The following is a 24,378-nucleotide window of genomic DNA, read 5'->3' on the forward strand; positions in this document are numbered from 1 at the left end:
ACTCGTGGTTAAAAGCAATTATACAGGTTTAATTTGGGCTTAAAGCTACCAAAATTAATAGATCTCGAATCTCTTTTAAAACCTTTTTGCTGTTAATCTAAACTTCGTTCTACATATGTTTCCATGAATTTTTTTCTAAACCTTTGTTTTTGACAACAAACCTCAAACAAAAACTGTTATAGAAGAGATAGCATGAGAACAATTGACACTTATCACTACATGCTGGATCTGAAAGCTCTGTCGTTTTTATTTATTCAGGTGAAAACACACGCGTTCAGGAGTTATATAATATTATCAGCGAAAGGTTGGAAAACTTCACTAACGAATAACCTTTCAGGTGAATAACATTGAACGCTGTTCAGTAAGAAGCTCATTCGGTTTTTAAAAACGAGAATTAATACGTAAGTAGTGTAGAACTCGCCGGCGTTTGCAGTTGATGCTTCTTATCTTTAATTTCCTATTTTTAATGCCATGTTCTGTGTACATGTACTTCTTTTTTTTCAGATAAAAAATATACATGAATTGAATGCCATCAAAATGCTCTACCGCGCTAGCGCTGATGCGACCAATTCTGTACAGCTCCTCCTGATAATTCTCAGCAATTTTAATACAAAGCATACTTATACTAATTCTTTTTGCTCAAAATAAAAGCGAAGAAACACGAGACATCCAGTATTGTTTACTGCCGAGAGTCCTTTCAAGAAGAAGGAGGTCGCGGTGTAGCTAACTTGTATTTCTGCTGTCACATTTTAGTTTATTGTGTACTTTATATCTTCGACCTATCGCGAAGGCTAGCCATTCTTGTGACGTAAGACTTGTGTGTTCTCTATTTCACGTTAGTCGAATAAACTTCCTTACATTAAAGCTTTATTCTTGTTATGCAGGTTTCTAAATCTAACAAAGTTGTCTAATTTTTGAATCAATGATTTCAGATTATCTACAACATGGAACTGAAGGCAGTCTGGAAGATTTTGGGACTCTTTGTCGCAATTTCCCTCACCGTAACCTGCTCACTGGCACAAGGTAATGGAATTTGAAGTTCCTAATTTGCTGTACGTTTTGTTATGTGCCAAAAGCCTCTCATAAGAAAACTCTAAGTATGTTTCAATCCAGTAAATCGATAGAACCAGATGGCTCAACACTGTCAAAGTTTAATTACGGCTACTTTAGCATGAAACCCAAATGATGATGATGATGATGATGATGACGATGATAACAACAACCTTGGCACCTTGTCGCGCACCCTTAAAAACATGCTTGAGTTTTTTTTTGCTATGAACAAGCATCCCAGCCATATAAAATAGTTGTTGATGATACTCCCCGTTTAGTTTACATCGCGATTAAAAAGTTTGACGCTAAAGTACAAATACAATTATTCGACAATGATCCATTTTTAGACCTGTTTTTTTTTTTTAATATTTACAGATAACAACGCGCCAAGTTACCGACTTCGTCGTGCGACATGTGGTTCAAAATCGTACAACCCCCGGTTCTCCATGTGTTGCAGTGGCAACATTGTCAGCCGATCAGGTATCAGTCCTGCATGCTGTGGAACCCGCGGGTACGACGCCAGGTTTCGAATATGCTGTGGTGGCAACATTGTCAGCCGATCAGGAATCAGTCCCGCATGCTGTGGAACCCGCGGGTACGACGCCAGGTTTCGAATGTGCTGTGCTGGTAACATTGTCAGCCGATCAGGTATCAGTCCCGCATGCTGTGGAGCCCGCGGGTACGACGCCAGGTTTCGAATGTGCTGTGGTGGCAACATTGTCAGCCGATCGGGAATCAGTCCCGCATGCTGTGGAACCCGCGGGTACGATGCCAGGTTTCGAATGTGCTGTGGTGGCAACATTGTCAGTCGATTGGGAATCAGTCCCGCATGCTGTGGAACCCGCGGGTACGACGCAAGATTCTACAAATGTTGTTCGGGTCAAGTACGGCAACGGTGCTAATTGTGACAACTATGCTAAAGAGGCAAACATTGGGCTGTTTAGATTTTAAATGACTAATAAAACTGTGCTTGTCATAGTAAGTTTAAAGTAAGCTTAAAATAATTGTTTTATCAATATTTTGCTCTAATTTTTGAATTTAATTAAAACATTGATATTTCTGTTACTTGTGCAGGCGCCCATTGTCAGATATTTTCATAATAAGTGTGGTGTGATTGAATAAAGTATACATTGACACAGTAATTGATCATGAGTGGTTGATCGGTTGATTTTTTAATGTAGGAAAACGTTACAAAATTCCCCGGCCTTTTTATTATGCACGCGCTTTTCTTAATTTAGTTGACGTATGCGTTAAGCTCTTACTTTAACGTTCTGCAATTTTTTTCTTTGCTTCTTTTAACTTTTCCGCGGCTGTGTTTTGGGAAGAAAAAGAGGCTCTGCATAAATCGTGTAATTTCTTTGTAGTCACCGCAACCCCGAAGTTTAGGCTAGTCAGTCCAGAAAACCGACGACAAGAAGAAGCCCGCTGTACAAATGCCCTCATCATATTCTGTCGTTTTTGTGCGCTTGGAGCCTGTAGTTCATTGAATATTTCACCTTTTTACAACTTAAAGAAAAAAAGTTCACGGTTAAAATTGTACGGCTCAACTATAAAGTTAATGATGGACCTCGAGTGGTGCTTCACGTGTTTTAGTACCAGTAATCACATGATTTTGAGTGCAATTTGAAATAAATGAGCACGAGTAAATTTTTCAAAGGCTAACAAAAATTGCACGAGCCCGTAGGGCGAGTGCAATTTGTTGTCTTTGAAAAATTTACGAGTGCTGTTTTACAGTTCATTGTCCCGAAAAAGAAATGAACATAGATTGTCAACCTTACCTTGCCTACTTGCTGCGGATAACCTTGAGGGAACTTAAATTTTTAAATAACAAAGTGGGGTCCCATATTCGTTTAGGAGCAGGAAGACCTTGTATATACCACATAATTCCTTAATAAATTCTCTTGTAAGCACTGGCAAAGATTACGATTAACACTTAGGAAGTTTACACCTGAAAGTAGTTTAAAGAGGAACTGAATGAATGAAATACTTTATTAAAGTGTCTGAAGTATTTAGCTTAAAAAAAACTAATTGTGGACACTATTTATTGAGGAAAACTGAGGAATGATAAAGTTCACCATTCCCGAATGTGCTATAAATAAAAAATAAAGACACATGTAATTTTAAGAACTTTTAAAGCATTACTTGTGCCTATTATTAAATCACGAATTGTACGTAAGAAAAGGTCGAGCTATTTCAGTAAAACCCACTAATAATGTCAGTTGTCAGTTAAAATTTTGGCCATTTGTCAGTTGTCAGTTAACTCCATCCAGACCCGCCAGTTTGGATTGTCAATTGCTTTGGTCACGTGACTTTGATTTCGTTTCGAGTTTTTTGATTTTTGAAGCTGTATGACCAAATTTTAGTTATTTTAGAGTTTAATTTTAAGTTAGATATACAGTAAGTTTGATTTCTAAAGCATGCGTGTATGTACTTTTACAGATACATAGAGGGATGGGAGGGAACACTGCGCCCCACGCTTAAGAACGAAGAAAAGCCCCAGGCTAAATAGAATGCAGAGAACCACTAGCACATGGTCACTAAAAACCACGCACTTAAAATAATCAGTGACGTAGGAAAACCACTAAACCCCCCAAAAAACAACAAACAAACTCACAAAGTGATCGGTTCCTATTTCAGTGTCACGGTTTCATAATTCGGATATCTTGTGATATCAAGGCTATTAGAAACTTCTCCCTATGATTTTATCCACAAAAAGAGGGCTTTGTCCGCGAATTCAATCCACTGAAAGTCATTTATCAATTCAAATGGAAGGTGGTAGCGTTTACAATTAAGTGGATGAACGGTAAATACACTTTAGTCTAAAAATTTGTCCCTTCTGTCCTCGAGGAATCAATTTGTATTATACCTGTTTTCTCGAATACAAATGTTATACAATTTATTTGTGTTTTTTTCTTATAATATCTTCCATATTTATGTTTCTTTAATGCCTCTTATATTGCTGCTCATGAAAAAAGGAAGAAATTAATTACTGCGGGCCAGAGTAGTATTTATTTATTAGGTAAAATTCAAAGAATGGATTCCGATGAATATTCAAGTTATTCACTCCAGCGAAGATGAAAATTGAACATTCGTCTCCATTATTTGCAGACAATGTTTGACCAATATTCATCTAGAATTTAGTGAATTGTTATAAAAACACTGGTCACTTTTCCGGCATAATGCATAGCATGATACAAAACCAACAATGTATCTATATTTTGAAACATCTTTGCTATTGCTCGAATAACTTAGAAGCGTTTCCTTTTCGTCAGCTATCGCATTTATCTACTAGGAAGATTCTTGGAGCTGTAATGCTTGAATAAAGTAAGCAGACCAGTGGTAGCAATTTGAGTATTGGAATATTTCCCACATATTGCTGTAGATGATTTTAATTATCTGTCGAGTAATTTACTTGCCATATTATTCTCACAATTAATAATAATAAGGCGACGTAACCTCTCAAGTTTATGATTGTCAATCAACTCGTTGGATGGGACTTACAACCCATAAAATAAACACCTCCAAACATGTTTTTATTTTACGCGTTTGAATTAATTATGAAAAAAAAAAACATTAAAAAAATCAACTTATCAGCTTTTACAAGAACTTGCTTACTTTTATTTGGTAAATATGCTTCATGTTTTTAGATTTTGCCCCTGTTTATTTTAATTGTTTAAAGATGTTTGCCCTCCGATGGCGAATACCTGTTCTTGTAATGACAACAAACTTCGGGAGTCAATGAATATTAATTTTCAATGTGGATTAAAATCTTAGCCGTTTTACGAACTTTTTTTTATCTTTTATTTAAATGGTTCTGATTACACTGATATAACATTGTGTTCGTTGTACCTTAGAAAATTAACTTCCTCGTACAGAAGACAGCGAGAACCTTTTTATTAAACTCTTTAAGTCTAAAAAGTAATTCTTACTAACTTCAAGCACTGTAAAAGAAAACTAAAGTTTAATAGTCGAAATGTTGGCTTAATCTTGTCGCATACTTGCATATAATTTATTATCGCACGTCTGAGACTGCTGAGTGGTTAATAATTAAAATCAACCAATCAGAATGCTGCATTGCCAGTCCAATATTCTCTAACTATTGGACTGGGTGAAGGTTGCGCAGCTCTTTTTCAATTTGTAAATTAAGTCATGTAATAAACCGCTTATAAACCAAACTTACTTGGGCTTGTGCTAGGAGGATAATATCTTTCGTTCGGACCTCGCTGGCAAGTCCTATAGCCAATATTATTCTCTAACTACATGTAAAGCCCTTGCACCTGGTTAATAAGACACAGCTAAAGGTTCTCGAAAAAAGCAGAAAGCGCGCGACAAGGCCAAAAAGTGGTCTGAGTATTCACTTGAATTTTGCCTATTGGCTTAGAGGAAATGTACAAGTATTTTTGCACGTGAAGATTTTGATTTTCCTCTCAGGAGGCCTTTTTCGGTAGCTTTACTTTTACTGTCGCATGTCTTTGGGTTTTGAAAATTCTTCTAAAATACAGCGTGGCTAAAAGTACCTTGTTTCCACATGTCTGAAGAAAAAGAAAACGTTCAAGTTCGCGTTTGTCATGTCGCCATCTTATTAGTATTCAGCACGTACATAGTAGTCAGTGTCTACTTCTACTCGTACTCATCCTTTTTCGGTCTTGTCGCGTGCACGTTTGTGCTTTTTTTCCGACAACCTTTCTCGAATTAGCCGTATATAACTTGTAAAATTTCATGCAAAATCTAATGAATCGTTCGTTAGAAATCGTGCGTTTTCTCAGCCAGCTGGGAAGTGCATGAAGAACAGCTTATTTGTGGAACAGCTTTGTTTTGACCCCGTTTTGTCCTCCTGACTAGAGGACCAGTAGAATTACAAGCTTACAGAGTTACTTCACCGCTGAAAGACATCACTACGAGGCAGAATTGATGGAAATTTCTTAAAACTTAAGCTGAAACCCAGTGCTGATACCCTTGTTACTTATTTAATGACAACTCGATTGAGCTAATTAAGCGATCTCGTGATAAATTTTACGAGAAATCATTATATGTAAATAAACGTTCACTTTGAAAATCCCCACAAGTTTCATTTAAGATTACCAAAATAGGAAGAAATCTCCGAAAAGGAGAAAATTAATTTAAAGGGGAGGAGAGTTGATTAATAGGCCAAAACTGTATTTTGGTCTCAGCTACATAAATGTTTTAGTTTTTGTGTTAGAAATTAAGATAAATAAAATTAAATGAAATAAAAGGATTTGTAAAAGTCATCTTTTGTCCAAGCCAAACTGAGACCTTGAAAGTTTTATCCTAATAGATAAGCAAACAGTCTTAATGATTCTAAAGCACGCGAAGTCGCCTTTACTTTGTTTATATTTTTAGGACTGACAACAGTGTAACGGAAACATCATTTCATTCTGGGAAAGAGTTAGACTAAACAGTCCATAAACAGTTAAACGTAATGAATATATGAAAGACATATAGATGAACTGCGGTTGAAACATGAAATGCATAAACTCGAAACCCCTTTTAAGCCTCGTTGCAGCTTAAAAATGAAATTTCTTACTAGATTGTTTTTACACTGCTAAGATCATGTAATACACTGCATATTTCAACCGCAATTCACATGTATTTTTATGTTGTTATCCAATCGATCGAAAAAAAGAAAGCAATTGCTTACACACTGTGAAGATAACTTCATTCGTTTTGTTAATAATTTAGTCGGTTATTATTTAACCCTTGATAAGCTAAATATGCGTGCTTACTGCTGAGAAAGAAAAAAAAGTGCTTATTTTGGTACAACTAAATAAGCACAAAACCAGTATTTAATAAATCAAACATATCGATAATCTTTTTTTTAAAGCATCGTATATCGCCGTAAATAGATTGACATTTTAGCTTTATATATATATTTTTTAAATTTAAATATGAAATATTCCAAGGTCGGAGACAATTGATGCTAATAAAACCACAGAATGGAAAAATAATGCCATTTATTTTTCATAATTGATGAATGATCTCTTGATATTTAATTGACATTCTAAAAATTTTATTTTTGTAGTCTCGTTTGCAGTGAAGACTCCTAGATGTTGCTTCTAGCACTCTGCCTGACGTTTTACCTCAGCCTTCTGGGTTTTGGCTCAGCAACCCAAACGGATAAAGATAATAAAGAGTAAGTATGCCTTGCAGTTTTACCATCGCAAATCTCAATATAAAGCTTTATAGATATATCGATATTGCGATCATCTGGTTTAGCAGATCTGCATTATTTTATTGTTAGAGTGGCTGGTTATATTAAGCTGTCAAAATGTAGTCAGGTTGTATAGAAATCAATATGAAAGTCATGCTGCAGTTTGTGATCCTGTCACTTGAGCGCTAAGCTTACATCGGATTAACGGATCAGGCAGAAAGATGGAAATACAATTTGCGGATCTTAATGACTCTGTGTGGTAGATATGAAGCATGCATTGCATTGTCGTTTTCTTTCAAGTATATAAAAGGCAACTTTTTTTCGAGCTGTCGATTTTTCATTAAAAAATAAAAAACAGGCTTGATGACTGGCTACTCAGAAATCAGTGTTCTGAAACTTAAGAAAGCACCCTGCAGAAATGGCGATAATGTTTTCGTCGCCCAAATATTCTTATTCCAATAAACCTTTCATTATAGCGCACTTGAAGGAGTTTCGTGTTAGGCAAAATTATATACAATTTTACAATCTAATTATATACATATTTTTGCTTTTCTCCGAATTTTCACTGGCTGTGATAACTGAAGATTAAAAAAGCACACCAATTATAAACAAAAAATCTCTTAAATAACTAATTCAAATGAATATTGATATTTTACGACTGACTTGAAGCTACTGTTTGATTCTTTAGTCGCTTGTCCCTTGGAGCGGAAGCTTTTTGTTTTGCTCCCTACGTTTGTACTAATGCTTATAGTATTAAAACTTAATTTGGCTGCCATTTGGTATGTCGCTAAATGTTTTTAATTTGTATTTGACTGGTTCTTCTTATTGATCTCAATCAAGCCATGCCATCGAAGATGCGAGAACCAGGAATGCCACAGACACCTTGAATCTACTGTTGACGAATTATGACAAGCGTCTGCGGCCGAAATTTGGAGGTAAACCCAATATTTTATCTTTTTGTAAAGCTGGCGGTTCACCCATTTTACGCCCTCGCATTTGACACTCCTTTAACGGTATCGTATCAATTTTTCTCATTTGTCAGTTGACGGTTAAAAAAATCATTACCAATGGGCCCTGACAACATTAGTCTTCTCAAGGAAAAAGCAATTTTAATTTCTTATACCTACATAGGGGACAGTGTAACAGTGAACAAAATAATCGGTATTCTATTATGAAAGGGCGTCCGCAGGTCAAAGAATGTTTCCATTTCTTTCTTTCAGGAAGACCAGTTACCGTTTACGTCGACTTGTACATCGTAGATATTGGCGAAATTTCTGTTACTAACATGGTAAGACCTTAAAAAGTTCTAGAAGTAAACGGCTGAAACCTCTGAACCTTGGGCAGATTATCAAAGACGATAAGAAATATTTGTCAGCGTTTAGAAGAAACCTTATTTTTGTTTTGAGGTGAAAGGTAAAAAAAAGGGGAAAGCAAATTCTTGTCCTCCACTCCGTTTTGTTCATGCGTTATTATAGTGCGACAGGCCCGAGAGATGGCTAGAAAACAGTCCCCTTCTGTAACCACGGAGTAATCACAAATGTTTTAACTTCGTTAAAACGCTTTAACGAAGTTACCCTTCAAATCTGTGCAGCCTTCTCTTTACTTTTTTTTAAAAAGGATTACAGGATGACGATATACTTGAGGCAAACATGGGAAGATCCTCGGCTCAGGTTCAGCGGCACGGATCAGATTGTTGCGCAGGGAGACTTGCTCGACAAAATTTGGATTCCAGATACATACTTTAACAGTGAGAAGAAGTCAAGCTTCCACGAAGTTACCAAGAAAAACTATGTGCTAATATTCTTACCCAACGGAACAGTTTTCTTTAGTATAAGGTAACAGTAGCGGCAATAATCTAAAAGGCAATAAATGTGCTTTGAAAAGAAAGCTCGGTGAGTTGATTGGAAGGCGAATGACACCGATAAGTGACCAATAATCATATGTGTATTTTGCCCTTTATATTTCGTTTTGACTTATTTCGAACACGTAGCTGTGAGAAAGCATAATACAGTTTAGTTACTGTACTAAGCCTGAAAAAAATGAAAGCTTTAAATAGTGCGTTAAATTCATATGTGGGCAAATCTTGCCTCGGTTACGCAAATCGACGACACGTCTTCCACTAACGAAAATTCGTTTCACATGTTTTTAGGATTTCATTAACAGGTGTCTGTCGAATGAATCTACGCAAGTATCCCATGGACACTCAGAAGTGTATGCTGAGCATTATGAGCTGTAAGTTGATGTTTTGTAGGACAGCATTAAGCAAGCACATAGTTAAAAAGCAACTGTAATTTTTCAAAAAGCATGCCTTTCTTTACTGAGAAGTGCTGAATAGAAATGAAGCTAAAAGAAAAGTACATGTAGTTGTTATTTCCTTTTTTCTGTAAAGTAAATCATCCGAAGTTGGTATTATTTGTTGATTGTTAATGTCAAACAGATTCTTATTCAGAAGTCGATGCCAAATACACCTGGAAACTGGGACACGTGAAGTCTGTGGAAAGGTCCCCCGATATCTCCCTTCCACAGATGGATCTAGTCGGGATTCAAGCATCCGAAACAACTGATACTTACTCTACAGGTAAACTAAATCTTGGTGTATTTTGGGGGAGACGATGACCATAAAACAGGAGGTAATTGTCTGTTTAAAGAACAGTTCTGCTTAGTTCAGTTTGGAAGGAATTTTAAATCCAAATACAAAAACAACGATGTTGACGACGATGAAGACAAATAAGACAATATTTTGGTGAGATAAGTTCACTAATTAAAATACGAATAAGACATTTTTCTTTGGAGCCTTAAAGCTTAAGGCCTGTTTCTATGAAGAAATTGTCCTTGGTAGGAGGGTTACCCTCTCGCCGAACCATCTTTTAACGAGCGTTTACATGAGAAAGGCTGTCCCTGTCTACCAAGCCAAAAAATGTCCCTCCAGGTTTCACGCATGCTCTGTAGGTCGACACTGATGGAAAAAAAGTTGGCTCGCCCTTCATAGTCACCTTACCTCCAATGCAGTTGACCCTCCCAGGATCAGTAATCCTGCCTATAGTAAGACTCCCTCGCCCAGAGTGGCTAGATATGGAAAGTAACACTCCTACCATGGTAAAATTTTATCAATGCAAAGAGGCCCTTAATCAATTAAGAACCTCTTTGTCGGTTGACGGCTTAATTATAACCCTATTGATAATCAACTGTTATCTAAAATAATTTTCGGATCACTGTTAACATGCATTCCACATTAAATTTTTATGCTCTTCAGAGCTAATCGGCCTTTTCCTTTTAGGGAATTATTCAAGGCTTAGCTTGGTATTTACTTTCAAAAGGAGACTAAGCCTGTTCATAACGGAGACGTACATCCCTTCCATCATGATCGTGGCCTTGTCCTGGATTTCCTTTTGGATTAACTACAAAGCAGCTCCAGCAAGAGTGGCACTCTGCATCACAACGGTCAGGTTCTTTAGTACAGTTGACGAAATACCGAAGAGTTGACTTCGTTATTCTGAGCTGGTGCCATATGATTTTCTTCACATTTAGCTCACACCAGACATATAATAAGTGGCAAATCTGTCCTAAATAAGACTCTGAAAAACCTCAAATTGACGCGGAAACTCTTTGGTACTTTCATGATTATTTATGGTAAAAATTGAAACTTGTTCAATTACTGAATAGGTATACATGTATAAGACATTTGTACTCGGTGGCTACTGGTACCTAGTTTTGATCACAACTTATACATCCAATCATAAGCCACTATCGATATTTTACAATAAAGACCACCTTTTCGTTATCTTTTTAAAATAGAGATAGTTATTATTTTTAATGAAACCTTTTCAAACAGAATTGTATTTAATTTCGCAATTTTTTTATAACTTTGATGCTCCAAATTGAACCCTGATCGGAGGGCGCCATTTTACAAAGCGAACGTAAATTACAAGTGCTCAGGTTGTATGTACCAAACGTCTGGACAACCCTCTACATGGCAGTATTTGTGTGTAGAATTTTAACATTGCCTAAATGTCTACAAGTACTATGCAAGAAGAAAACCAAAGAGGGTTGGGTGGGTGGGAATTATTGTCAGAACCATTCTAGAGCTCAGAGAATTTGAAGTAAAATTAATGATGTCTAGATGAAACCGCATGGTCTTGATTGACATGATAGAATAGGGGCGATATGATTGGCCAGCCCGAAATTGCACAACATACTGGTACAGAAGCGACTTTGACCTTTGAATGTAACGCAAGAGTGTTAGTCTTGCAGCCTATTGCGTGACAGATCTGTATATTTGACTGGGGTGCTCTTTTTACTTCTCTGATCTCACATTCATGGTTGTGGCATTAACTTAAATTTATATTACACATAAATTGGCATTAATATTCCATATAAATTCGCTTAAATCAGAGAAAGAGTGTATTCGAAAACAAGATCAGAAAAATACACATTCATGGACAGAAACTCAAAAAGTGACAATGGTAATACAGAACACGTACTAGAAATCCAGTGGCTCTCAACATCAAGAATTCATGTATTGTTTAATTCTCTAATGTGGTATTAAATTTTCGAAAGTATAAATTTTCGATTTTTTCCACAACGTAAAATTCGCGAAGTTAAGTACGTGAGAAAATTAGTAAGGTACACAAAATCTTCAACTCTCCGTTTGTATCAATCAAATGCATGTTTTCTTTTACCAGGTTCTTACCATGATAACATTGACTGCAGCAGTGCGTAATTCTCTTCCTCGAGTGACCTACACAAAGTACAGCGACTGGATACTGATATTGTGCCTGGTGTATGTGTTTGGCGCGCTGGTAGAGTTCGCTATAATCAATTTCCATGACAGCTTAGAGGCAAGAAAGCGAGAGAAACTAAACACAAAACTAAGGTCTATAGACGTAGAACGTGGGGTAAGTCGTGATTGTTGAAGGTGTTTTTGTTGTTCTTGATTTAGGGATATGTAGAAATACAGACATTATTTCGCGTTTACTTACTTTAAAGAAGAACAAAATAATTAAAAAATACTCGGTCTAGTGCAAATGTTACAACGGAATAAAGCTGATAAAAATAAAAATTAATAAGTTATAATTACAATAAAATTTCTTGTATGGAAAAGGCATTTTTTCCTCCAAACACTTTATATACTATTCCATGTTATTGTATGAATATTCAGGCATGGCCTCTTTCACGTGCGCCATAGAATACTGGCCTAAAATTTGTAACTGATGCTTTGACTCTCTTTCCCTTTCTCAAATTACTAGTTTTATGGCGATCAATTCATGTGGCAAATTGATACAGTCTGGTTTTCATTTAAGTTCGGTTCTCTCTGAAATATAAAAATCAAGACCAGAGTTTAGCGGGACACTGAAGTCCATCCGTTGCCCCGGGAGTTTTGATACTTTTCATGCGTTTCGAAACTTTTGGCATCGTTTTATGTTGACCAGACTAGTGTATGCTTTATGGTATTTTTAAGGAATGTTATGACATTTTATCGTTTTAGAGCGATGCTGGATACAAAGGTCAAACTGGAAGCAGTGATCTGAAGACGAAATACCTGCAAAGGCAAGTGTCGTCCCTGCGAGAGAAAGTCAAGGCGTTTACCGACCAAGATGTTAATGTGCAAAAGATTGACAGTCGCAGTAGAGTTCTGTTTCCACTGACATTTCTCATCGTTAACCTGGCGTTCTGGATATACTTCATTGTTGGCTCAACCGGAGAGTGACGGCGAGGAACAGACTTTTAAAAAAGCGGTTATCATCAGTTGTTACTTCGTTGGGAATACTGAATCATTGCCCTTTCAGCTCGAAGTCGTCGGTAAGACTGTGAACTACTGTAGCTCGGTGCGCTTGGAAGTCTGGGATTGTTTGTGTCGACTACAAGATGGAATTTGTTAAAGCTGAAGCGCTCTTTTGAGCAAAGCGTCAAATTCGATGAATTCCTAATTTTCTTGTTGTTCTAAAAACTTGAGAAGCAATAAAAATCTCGAGCTCGGTCTTACTGGAGTCCAAAAGATGAATAGACGAATGGCTATTTTTGTCGTGTGTTAGTGTTGCCGAAATTTGGAGCAAACCACTCTGTTTCCACCTTCACTGACCTTCGGTGCAAATGTTCTGTGGTTGAAGTAAACCTGGATATATTGACAACGGCATCTAGATTGCATGCGCTGTTGAATCGAGCAAATAATGCAACTTAAAGGACCAAAAGTGTTATTTAATTTGTTCTCAAGTAATAGAACCTGCAAAACAGGAACCAAAGTAACAAATGTACAATGAAAAGCAAAGAAACAGAGACCATTTCTCTGTGGGTTTTGGATGAGAGATTCAATCGATAACTATTGAAGATGCATAAACCAAAGATGGTTCAAGTTTTCTAATATTAAATAAAGTTAAAAAATGGACCAGAACTTTAGTGGAATAACTTACAAAAAGCGAAATATTAGTGCAAACTATGAAAAAAGTATTTTGGATTTTTATCTATAATCCTTTACGGGCTTTTTGAGCGGAGAATTTTATCAATTGTGGTCACGACACGATGAATCATGGTGCCCTCTAAATTGAAAATTATTGCAGAAGTAGAAAAATCTTCGTGAAGCTACGGGCCGGAGGGCAAGCGTGGATCAAGTTACGTGTAGAATTTTACTATGATGTATCTTTATTGATTGACTGATTGATTGATTGATTGATTGATTGATTGATTGATTGACTAATTGATTGATTGATTGATTGATTGATTGAGTGTGTGAGCGAGTGAGTGAGTTTTGGTGATGATGTCTTTCCATAAGAATGACGTTAGACCGTACAAAATCATGTACGCCCTCTCCTTTCATTATTAGTAGTCTAAGCCCAAAGCCCTCCCGTGAAAACACTGCCAACCGAATATAAAACGTAACGGGGCGAAAAATAATAGACCATTCGCACCCCTACACTTTTGCGCGGTTCAGCGTATATACAGAGACAATTTGTTTTTTATACTCGTTCAAAATATAAAAAATATATATATAAAATTAAAAAATAAATTTATATATTCTCGCCTTTCGAAATAGTTATTAAACTAATGCGGTTAAAAGGGGTTCAGTGCTGCATAACGTTTTCATATTAATTCACAGTAAGCGGTCAAGCCAGTAAATTATAGGAGGCCTTCATTTTATCATGATCACAAAAAATCTTTTTCGTGGTTGGTCAAGGAAACCGTCTACATACGATATCGGATTCTATATACCAAATTTATTACCAATGTAAGCGCCCTGGTGCGCTTATTAAATTTTGGGACCTTACGATTGGGCGCTTATTCGAGGTGGGCGCTTGATTCGAGAGACAATGGGCGCTTAGGTTAAATTTTCGCAGAGTCTTCAGTAAATAGTAAGTTTAATATTTGTTAACAATGCAATAAATAATAACAAAACATAAAGATTACAAAGCAGAATATTCTTAAACTGTTCATTAAGAAGTTCGTATTAAATACTAAGGAGAACCTCGGATCTGGGGGAAGTTTTCTTAGTAGTACTTAGTACAATTTAATATAATTCTCGCTCGTGTGCACTTCAGTTTCTTTGTGGGGTGGAGAGTGGGTGCTATATAATTCGAGGCTGGTCGCTTATTAAGCTTTTCAGTACATTATAGGGTGGGCCTTATTTTAGCATGATCACAGGAAAGCTTATTCGTGGTTGGTCACGGAACCGTATACATACGTGATCTATATAGGTTACTTTCAAGTTTTTCAAGAGTCGAATTTTCGGCAGGCAGTTCAGCTATCATGATCTATCCTCACCGGGGATTTTTAAATGAGCAGTACAAAGTAAACAGAAAACTGCTGCTCAGCCTTCTTGACCTTCTCGTGTACGCGTAAACCACTTTGTAACACAGTGTTTTAAGACAACGACGACCGTACGCGGTTTTTATGCGCGTTTTTGTGCTTTCAATGACCATAATGAAACAAAGGAAGGAGTATTCCATTAGCGTGTTTTCTTTTTGGCCAATCAGAAATAAAGAAAATGTTTTAATACTGTACAAATTGGTGGTTTACAAGAAAAACGGGACAATGAAGCAAATAATAAGGAAACGAAAATGAAGTCAAATTGAATTACAATTTGTGAGCTTCACATTTCACCTATCTAATCAAATTGTAGTTCAATGAGCGTAAATTGGTAAAAGTGTCATGTAATCAATAATTTGGGGTACAAATTGCAGCTGTCACGGAACACATTAAAATTTCCTTTGCGAAGCATAAATTTAGCACGATCAGTCATTTGCTAAATCGCTAAAACTGCGTTAGAGACGAAACTTCAATAACGCTTTCATCTCAACAGTAGCGAATTAACTTTGGTTGAAAGATTGCAAAATTTGGTCTGTTATTTGCCGACTTCTAGTTTATAATTTATTAAGAAAAGAAACAGAAAAAACAACACAATACGGCATAAACAGGTAAAAACACAGAGTTGCGTGAGTTTCCAGTAATACCTCGCTATAAACTTTATTGTGTTATTCAAACTACTCGTCCAAACGCTTATTTCTATAACAACGTTAAATATTTGAATTCGCTTCAAACTCTGCGAATTTTGCATCTAACAAGGAATTTACAAGAGGGGCCGTCTGTTTTTGTGAGAAATATACTAGTTATGCAACGCTTTCGAGTGGTGTACTATGGAATATCCCACGAGTCACTTGTATTTTCTCGGTATACACACGAGCCTTTAGGCGAGTGTGTATACAAAGAAAATACAAGTGACAAGTGGGATATTCCATAGTATACCACGAGAAAGTGTTGTGTAACTATTTTATACCATGCCATAGAAAATACGCTTACTAAATTTCGTCGAGAATGCCATCGCAGCGCACGATGGGAAGGTTGGGTTGAATACCGTCGAATATACAACAGCTTTCCTGTATTCTGATTGGCTGTATTTTTTATGGCATGGTATAAAACACAGCATTACATTTACAACAGCCATCTCACATACTTTACAAGCGGAATCTGCCATGACAAGTTCTGGCTACTAGCAAACTTCGAAGCCAGTTTCCGCAGCACAAGCGCACGCGATTTCAATATAACAAACTGACTATAAGCTAGATTCTATTTTTATCCTTTATGTTGTTGATTGTATGTTTAATTGTTTTATGGCTAACGTCCTAAAAGAAATAAATTATTTTTATAATGAGTTGAACTTTCACCGAGCTTCAATACATATGCTAGTTAACTATAAGTCGCGTAAGTTTAAAAATAAGTGGGAAACGTTCAGTATTTGGGTAAATTTATCATTTTTTTTTTCGAAGTTTTTAACACTTTATTATATGTTATTACATGTGATTACACATGTCAAATCCACGAACAAAAATTCCTTACTGAGGTTTATCCCGCTACACCAACAACTTCATTTCCTTTGAACTTAACACAGATCTAGACTGCCAAGCCTTATATCGGATTGTATTTGCATTGGCAAACCTTGTTCTAAAGTGAGTTCAGGAAGTCCGGTGTTTGGCCGAGGAAACGATTTTGAAAACTACGATCCTTCATTATTGCCTTGGAGTTTTCTTTCCTACTTACTGAATTAAATTCTAAAACTTCCACTGATCTTCCAATTCAAGATAGTAGCTTGAATGAGGTCTGCCGGAAACTAGCAGCGATGCCCCATTTTTTCCTGGAGACTAATTTTCAGTCACACAAGTCAATGAATGGGATTGTAAAAGCTTTTATTAGAGACAAAATCATGCAGTCTGTGAGCAGGTGCTTTCCGGCCTATGACATGAATGGCGGAGTAAAATCGCCAACACGAGGTAAAGTTAGCCTTAAAAAAGGCTTGGAAAACTGAAAGAATTAAAAGGAGACACAATAACAAAAAAAAATTCAGGAGAGTATGACAATTTAAGAAAACGAGGAACTTTAGTGCGTAAAAACAAATTAAATTTGTCAAATGGACTGAGTTAAGAAGATAAAGGAGGTGAAATCTTTTGTTTCGTTCTTTAGGTCCGGTGCTGGAGGAGAAATGTTGCATGACCATTGCCCTATCATATATTTTATATATAGAACATTTACGTCTGTTTTGTTATAGGCTTTGATTCCCAGATGGTATTATCGTCTTGTTGATGTATCATCCCACGCTATAACGTCAGACCAAAACCAACAAGTATAGAATCTTTTGATAAGCCTTTTATTTACCGGCGAATATCAAAACGGCGTATAACTTTTGCTTTTTATTTTTGCTCCACCGTTACATCCCGCGGCTAGCCGAGTTTCCTACAAACAGGTCTTGTGGAGCTATAGCAATTCCTAATAAATAAAAATTTTCAAAATTGAAATTAAAGAGAAATTTCTCGATTTGAATCACTCGAGGACATTGTAGTCCCAAAGACCAGACAATAAGTTTTTGTCTCGATCAATTTTTCGGCACTACTTTGGTTTCGGTCAGTACTCCATAAAAACAACGTAACAAGTCTAGCAAACACTACCATTTGTTCACTAAAACAAACTTTAATGAACGAATTCCGTAGGCGTTCACGGAAATTTATTTTAAATACGATAATGTTCCCACGCTGGAAATAGCAAACCAACTTGTCCTAATAACCGCAAATTGAGTTGTTTGCAAGGAAACGCGTCCCTATCAATGAAAACCTTTGATGTATAAGAACAATTATCTGCTTATTGTAACACGGCGGTGAATAACTCATATAGCAAAATTAGATTTGTCTAATTGCGCGAATGGACGTTTTGTTCTTTTACAAGTGAGTCGCTGTTCCGCGAGAGAGTTGCTTAAATTTCCCCTGCGTTGAAAAAATGAGAAATAGAACAATCAATATCTGAAATATTCCGCTCTAAGCTTTATTAAAATATGTCGAACGTAATAAATAACAAATTGTACTGCTCTGTCGCTTGGTTTCATATAAAAAAGTCTATTTCAGTGTATGCTTCTTTTATTAGTCTTGCCACGTGCGAAAACCATGGAAGTTAATTTACGGACAGGAAAGTTTTAACCACTACTTATTGATCTTCTTTCAATTTTCAAAAGCTTACATTAACATCCGCGCATCAGTGTACGATTAATAACCAAGCTTAATGAGTAAATGCATTAGTTTTGTTCTTATATATGACGACGAAAACACTCGGTGATTAAAAACGGTCTTTTTCTAGACAAAATACACACTTTTGGTCAAGCCAACTTCGACAAGAAGAAATCTAAACTGCTTAGAAGATCGAATAGTTAGCGTTTCACGATGAAAAACATAAGTCTAAGAGTTACATTTTGTTTCTTTTTACTAGTTCTTGCTTTAAATGTTTTAACTCCTGTCATCTCAGCGAGAACATACAGTTTAGATAGTAATGCTTTCCCCAGACAACTTAGACCACCATGCGTTTTTGCAAGATGCGCAAAAAGAAGATCATTCAAAGCAGGAATGAAAAGAGCATTTAAAAAGGTAAGAAAATATATGTCTTTTTAAATTTTTTTACGTCGGTATATTTTACTCTTGTTTAATCATTTTGGCGGTAAAATTTACATGAGAGATAACCATTATTGCCCAAAAAAAAGGCTCAAACACGGCAGATTTCTCATGCGAGACACAATGTTAGAAACGTAGAAACTTCCTGCGTGGCTAACAAACTAGATTCAAGCCGCACATGATATCTTAAATTAGTCGTATCTGAGATGCTGTGTGGGTTTTGATTATTTCATTCATTAGTAGAAAACTCTTACAAAATGTTCTCATTGGCTCAACACCATGCCCGTCATTGTTAACAGTACAGATGACGTCAGCAATGGCGGGAAATCACTGTTCCCGCTTCTCCAGGTCATTCCCAATCCTTCTCGCGCCGCCGAGTCTTAATTCTTACGTCACAACTGAGACTTTTTACATCAAGTCTAAAATTTTTATTACACAATCATTGTAAACCATTAGCTTTGAAGGGTCTAAACGGATTTACTTAGGAGACAGACGCACTGTTAAATGGAATCTATAAAGAGATATGACGCAAAAGAGAATGCGAAATTTTGTATCGACAAAGCTTTAATGATTTGGGTTCTTCGCGTACGCGTCAAAATTCAAAATGTTTTTTTTTAATAAACGAGACGTCAAACAGAGTTAAAAAAACTTCTGAATTTAGCGCTTTCGATAATTTTTAAAGTTCCAGCAACAGCAACATGTCCTTTTCCCAAATTTCGCCTCCACACGATATTAGTGGAAAGGGAGACGTATATAAGTCAGCTAAAAGCAGTTTTTTGTGTACGAAAACTTGTAAAATTACAGTTTGCGCCTATAATTTGCAAACTGGCGCTCACTATATATACGGCGTAATTTTGTTCCAGTTTGAAGCGCTTTGGTTTCACTGAATAATTTTATTTATGTCAACCAATACTGTTTTCGTATTGCTCAATACGAAATTTATATTGATAACTGAATAAATTTCTTTTGTTTTGGTAAGAAATGTGCGGTAGAAAAACATCTAAACTTGAAGTCAGGAATTCGCAACTAACCCAAAAGAGTTAGCCGTTTAACTTGAAATTCACGCGTATGAGATTTTAAAAAACTCACAACAAATAAATACAGAAATACTGGAGTTAAATAGAGAATATTAAGTTTTTACCAAGGTTTCTTACTCATGATGCTTCGTCGTAGCGCTTTGCATGCCGGAGCTCCCTTATAAATTGATACTAATCAGTAGATTGTAGAACGCCGGCATAAACATGGGAAAACGCCTCCCTACTGGTCCGGATCAATTGAAATATTTTAAGGGTCGTTTTGTTCATGACCAGCATAAATTACATGTTAATAATATTTTTTTAGTTTTTATAACGGATTGGTCGAAGAATAGTTATATTGAAATTCTAACTTGAAATGTAAACTCGAACTCATGACAACAATAAACGCAATTTTAAAAAATCTCACCTTAAGTTACAAAAGTACGATGTTAAATAAGTTTTCATCTAGTAAACTCCTATTGCTCCGAGAATCTTATTGGTTTTCCTGTTGTTGTTTATTCGCTGATATAACACGAAGACGCACGCGTTGATGTTGGGCTTGAAAGTACTTAAGATTGAAGGTTTTGGACTATAATTTTTTACAGTGTCTACTAAGACAATTTTACTACGTGCCCACGTTTTTTTTCTTTTTTTTAGTCTTTTTAATGAGCAACAGCCAACTTTGGGTGCCAATGCGCGGCTTTTTTGGTTCAAAATGAGAGAAAAACGGGAATCGTTAATATATGTAACTACTTTTTGTCTCGGAGCGAGCCATTGATATTTCCATAATACGGACCACGCGCAAATTCAGTTGTATTGGTAATAGCGAAGCTCCAGCGCGTTCTAGGCGCGCCAGCGGAGCGCCATGGTTAAAAAAATAGTAAACCCTTCAAGCTGAAAAACAAATCGTCACGCGAGGGAACGAACGAGCGTCCGTACAGACTCTGGGGGAGGGAGAGAGGAGTCGCAAGACTACCCGACGGGGGGAGGAGAGTTTTCTTGGCGGCAAAACCGTTGCGCGTCGTACATTTTGCATTGAAAGCTGAAAGAAAGATGTAAAGAAGGCGACATATCCGCAGACATATACGCAGGAAATAGACAAAAAAAGATAAACCAAATGCAATGCTGATCGGACAGCTAAACAGGCTAAATAAGTTTTATTGCCCAATATTTCGGCTTGACAAAACTAACCTTCTTCAGGGGCTGAAAAAGCTAAGAGCTAAAAAAAGCTACTTAGCTTTTTCAGCCTCTGAAGAAGGTTAGTTTTGTCTAGCCGAAATATTGGACAATAAAATTTATTGAGCCTTTTAATTTAGCTGTCTGATCAGCCTTGCATTTGGTTTATCGTTTTACTCTATATTGCTGACCCTGATACACGCCAAGATCCGGCTTCACTTCGCTGCTGTTTGTACACATGGTCTTTTCATTATTTTGGTAACTTAGAAAAAAGAAAAATCAGTGATGTTATCCTTTTGTACCAGAAAGACTTTAGAACTGACACTTAAAGACAAAGGTGATTTATACTTCCTTGGACGCCAAGCGATTGCTTTAGCGATATTTAATAAAAATATTTAACCGAGTTTAAATTTCCATGCTTGTTCATATAGAACATCAATAAAAGGTAGGAAAATTTCCTGAACAGACCTTTTTAGTAAGTTTAAAAACATGTATATATTCTGACGAGCAGTAGCGCGAATTGATATTTTCCTACCTAAGTAGCTTAGTAAAAAAGGGACTTGTTTGCAAGCCTCGTTAGATAATATTGCACGCTGTAAAAGCACGCCAATTCCAACTGTCTTTTTAAAGTCTTTTTAAGTACAGCTATTTCAGTTAACAAATTCGAATATCCTGCGCGCCAATACCGATGGTAGTCTGGGTGATTATTGGAGTTTTGCATATGGGTGTAGAGTAAATCTTCTACAGTAGAACCCCGGTAACTCGAACTGGGATAACTCGAACAACCCTGCTAACTCGAACAAACTTCTATTTCCCTTGGATTTGACCCCACTTTTCAGTCACTTTTACTCGGTTTACTCGAACTCGGATAACTCGAAAACCCCGCTAACTCGAACTAAATACCGTTTCCCTTGATCAAAATTTGGGTCAAATTTACCCCGATAACTCGAATTCTGGTTCTTGCAGCTCGCCACGGATGCCCATTGAAATATCCCATTAGCTCTTCTTGTCGTGTAATCGGATTTAAACGCTAAAACGAACGCTACAGCAATTTGATTTAAATTAGACAAACGAAAAGATCACGTATCTGACAGCCATTTTCCACTCTTATCATAAGAATTTATGGCCGTGTTAGTGTTTCTGATGAGATAAGTTTAATTTGCACTGTATTGTGTTCTGAAGTGCTGAAAATCGATAAACTTTCAATTATTAACTTGGCAAATTGAATATACAATCGACCCCGATATAATAACTCGAAACCCCGCTAACTCGAACTGTTTTTCGTTTCCCTTCAGAGTTCGAGTAACCGGGGTTCTACTGTATTCACACCGAGGCCCGCGCGAACAAACGCCCTTACTTCTCATTCCACGGGCCCAGTTCCTTGTAAACGGCAAGCCATGCCGCTGACCATGTACATGTGCATTTGTAGCTTCCAAGTTGACGGATATTCTGTCTTTTCGCAAATTGCTGGATGACTAAAGCGTTGTCGACCCCTCACCTCCCCGCAGCCCGGGCCCGCAGCGATAGCCGCTGTACCTGTCGTATTGGAGCTCTCGCTCTCTCTCATCTCTGGAGTCGCCTCGTTCCCATAACTTTACTAAAATCTGGGAGGTTGAGATTAAGGGCTCCTGTGGGAATTAATTACAAGTTTGTCTTTAGTCAAGTAAACCATTTGTTTTTCGTAAATTGAGACCTTATTTTCTGGAATTTTGCAATTTCTTTCAAACTTCACTGTGGCTTTAACAAGACTACGTCTGAAGAAAAAGAAGTAAACAAAATCACATTTCCTCTATTTGTCATTATATCTCATTAGTATTCAGTGAATACCGTATTTTCTCTATTAAACGCCCTCGTTTATTTCGAACTTGGCTTGGTGAACCCGGCTTTTATTTGAAGCCGGCGTTTAATCGGGGCCCGCGGTTTATTAACGGACTGCAATTTTCTGCCAATTTTTCAGATTGATTTATTGTTACCCATCTTCGAGACCAAGGGGCAGTTTTTCAAGGCGGGCAATTTTTTTTCCTTCGTTCTGCCCCGAAAAATTGTCCCTGGGTATCCAAAGGTAATTATTTCCCAAAGGTGCATTTATATTACGTACGGATTGAATAGTTTATTATGCAATCAAGATTTGTAACAAACAGAATATATTTACTTGTTAACTTGACCTCAAAAAAAACGCCGGGATCTCGAACAAACGCCCCTGGCGTTTATTTAAAAACTAGCAATTTTGACCCGGCGTTTATACGAGGTCGGCGTTTAATCGGGATCCAGCGTTTAATCGAGAAGAGGAAATACGGTAAGCACCCCTTTACTTCTTCTCTTCTTCATGTCGGTCTTGTAAACTCGAAGTTTTGACTCAACCGACGTTAATTGAAATGGCTGCATCAGCCTAAAACCGATGCATGAGACTTCTGGACTGCAATTTTTCATTTTAGTTTAGCTTCACTTCAGAATAAGGTCTACCAGATACCATTTTGACGCGGGACAGATAAAAACAGCTTGAGTAACCAAAAAAAAATTGCTTTCGCGCCTTTTTTAATTAATGAATGGAGAGCGTTTTTTTAAAGTCAATCAGAACCATAATACGTGGGTGTAAAGAGAACTCACTGGGTGGGCTGGTATTGATGAGAACCGAATCGGACAGATGAGAACGTTAACGTGACATCGTGTTGCTAATGGTTCAATTGATTTTAATAAATGGGCTAAAGACCCAAAAATAGATACCTTCCTTTGGGGTCGACAAGAGCAACAGCTTTATGTCTGAACACGTTTAATGACAACCTATTAGTTTACCGTATATATGTTTTGACAAATGGTGAAATTTGTGATCTATAACGTGCTGAAAATCTCCTCATACAATTCTAGTTTTAAACTGGTTGGTTCGTATATGTGGGAGTAGGGTCTGATGTATACTCAACAACATGGAAAACTGCGTAACAATAATGAATAGCCTGCAACAGTCAAAGTTTCATTTAGTTTCAATTAAAAGATCAATAAATAAACCGTGGCATGGTTGGACATGGGTGTGTTTATACTATGACGTCACGGTACCTAGCGTAATACAAAGATAGTCGAGAGTCCGCTTACGAGGGCGAGAGTTTGTACAAGCAGTACAGATGTTATCTTAGTGTTAACGTCATGCGAATATATATTAGAAAGCAGTTTCCTACAGTTAAGCTTCTTTTGAGGCAAGACCGTAGCTTGATGGTAATACCTTTTGCGTAGCTCTGAGTGAAACGCTAAACTCATCTTTTAACTTAACTTACTCCATAACTTCATTCGTTTGCCTTTTTGGTGGACGCCAAGGGCAGAAGTAATAAACATACCGTTTTATACGGTTACTACGGAGAACTTGATTTATAACAAGACAAGATAAAATTTATTAATATAATATAAAATAAATTTAAAGTAAAATAAAAAGGTGTAAGTAAGGTTATTGTAAATGTTGACTTAATTATGCGCGACTATATCTATAATTATGCATAAGCAGTTTAAATCTGTAAAATCGACAAAGGCATTGCAAATTTCTTGAAAAAGTCTACGTTTCGAACAG

At 36.8% G+C, this 24,378-nt stretch overlaps 3 protein-coding genes across 3 annotated transcripts in view; all 3 read left to right on the forward strand.

Moving 5' to 3' along the window:
* LOC144657544 (signal peptidase complex subunit 1-like) overlaps positions 1 to 24,378 on the forward strand; it is a 79,722-nt gene that overhangs the window by 45,352 nt on the left and 9,992 nt on the right. The window lies entirely within an intron of this gene.
* On the forward strand, positions 299 to 2,180 carry LOC144657422 (uncharacterized). Its single transcript, XM_078517768.1, has 3 exons — positions 299 to 401; positions 933 to 1,023; positions 1,426 to 2,180. The coding sequence occupies exons 2-3, from the start codon at positions 945 to 947 to the stop codon at positions 1,950 to 1,952; spliced, it is 606 nt and encodes a 201-aa protein (XP_078373894.1). The 5' UTR covers positions 299 to 401; positions 933 to 944; the 3' UTR covers positions 1,953 to 2,180.
* Positions 3,669 to 13,601, forward strand: LOC144657492 (gamma-aminobutyric acid receptor subunit beta-3-like). The gene is made up of 10 exons (XM_078517836.1): positions 3,669 to 3,853; positions 7,091 to 7,201; positions 8,060 to 8,154; positions 8,440 to 8,507; positions 8,837 to 9,054; positions 9,369 to 9,451; positions 9,657 to 9,797; positions 10,497 to 10,660; positions 11,902 to 12,114; positions 12,705 to 13,601. The coding sequence occupies exons 2-10, from the start codon at positions 7,116 to 7,118 to the stop codon at positions 12,924 to 12,926; spliced, it is 1,290 nt and encodes a 429-aa protein (XP_078373962.1). The 5' UTR covers positions 3,669 to 3,853; positions 7,091 to 7,115; the 3' UTR covers positions 12,927 to 13,601.

The sequence above is a fragment of the Oculina patagonica genome, chromosome 6 (genome assembly GCF_052425735.1).
Source record: "Oculina patagonica isolate OP01 chromosome 6, crgOcupat, whole genome shotgun sequence".
In the NCBI taxonomy this organism is placed as follows: Eukaryota; Metazoa; Cnidaria; class Anthozoa; order Scleractinia; family Oculinidae; genus Oculina; species Oculina patagonica.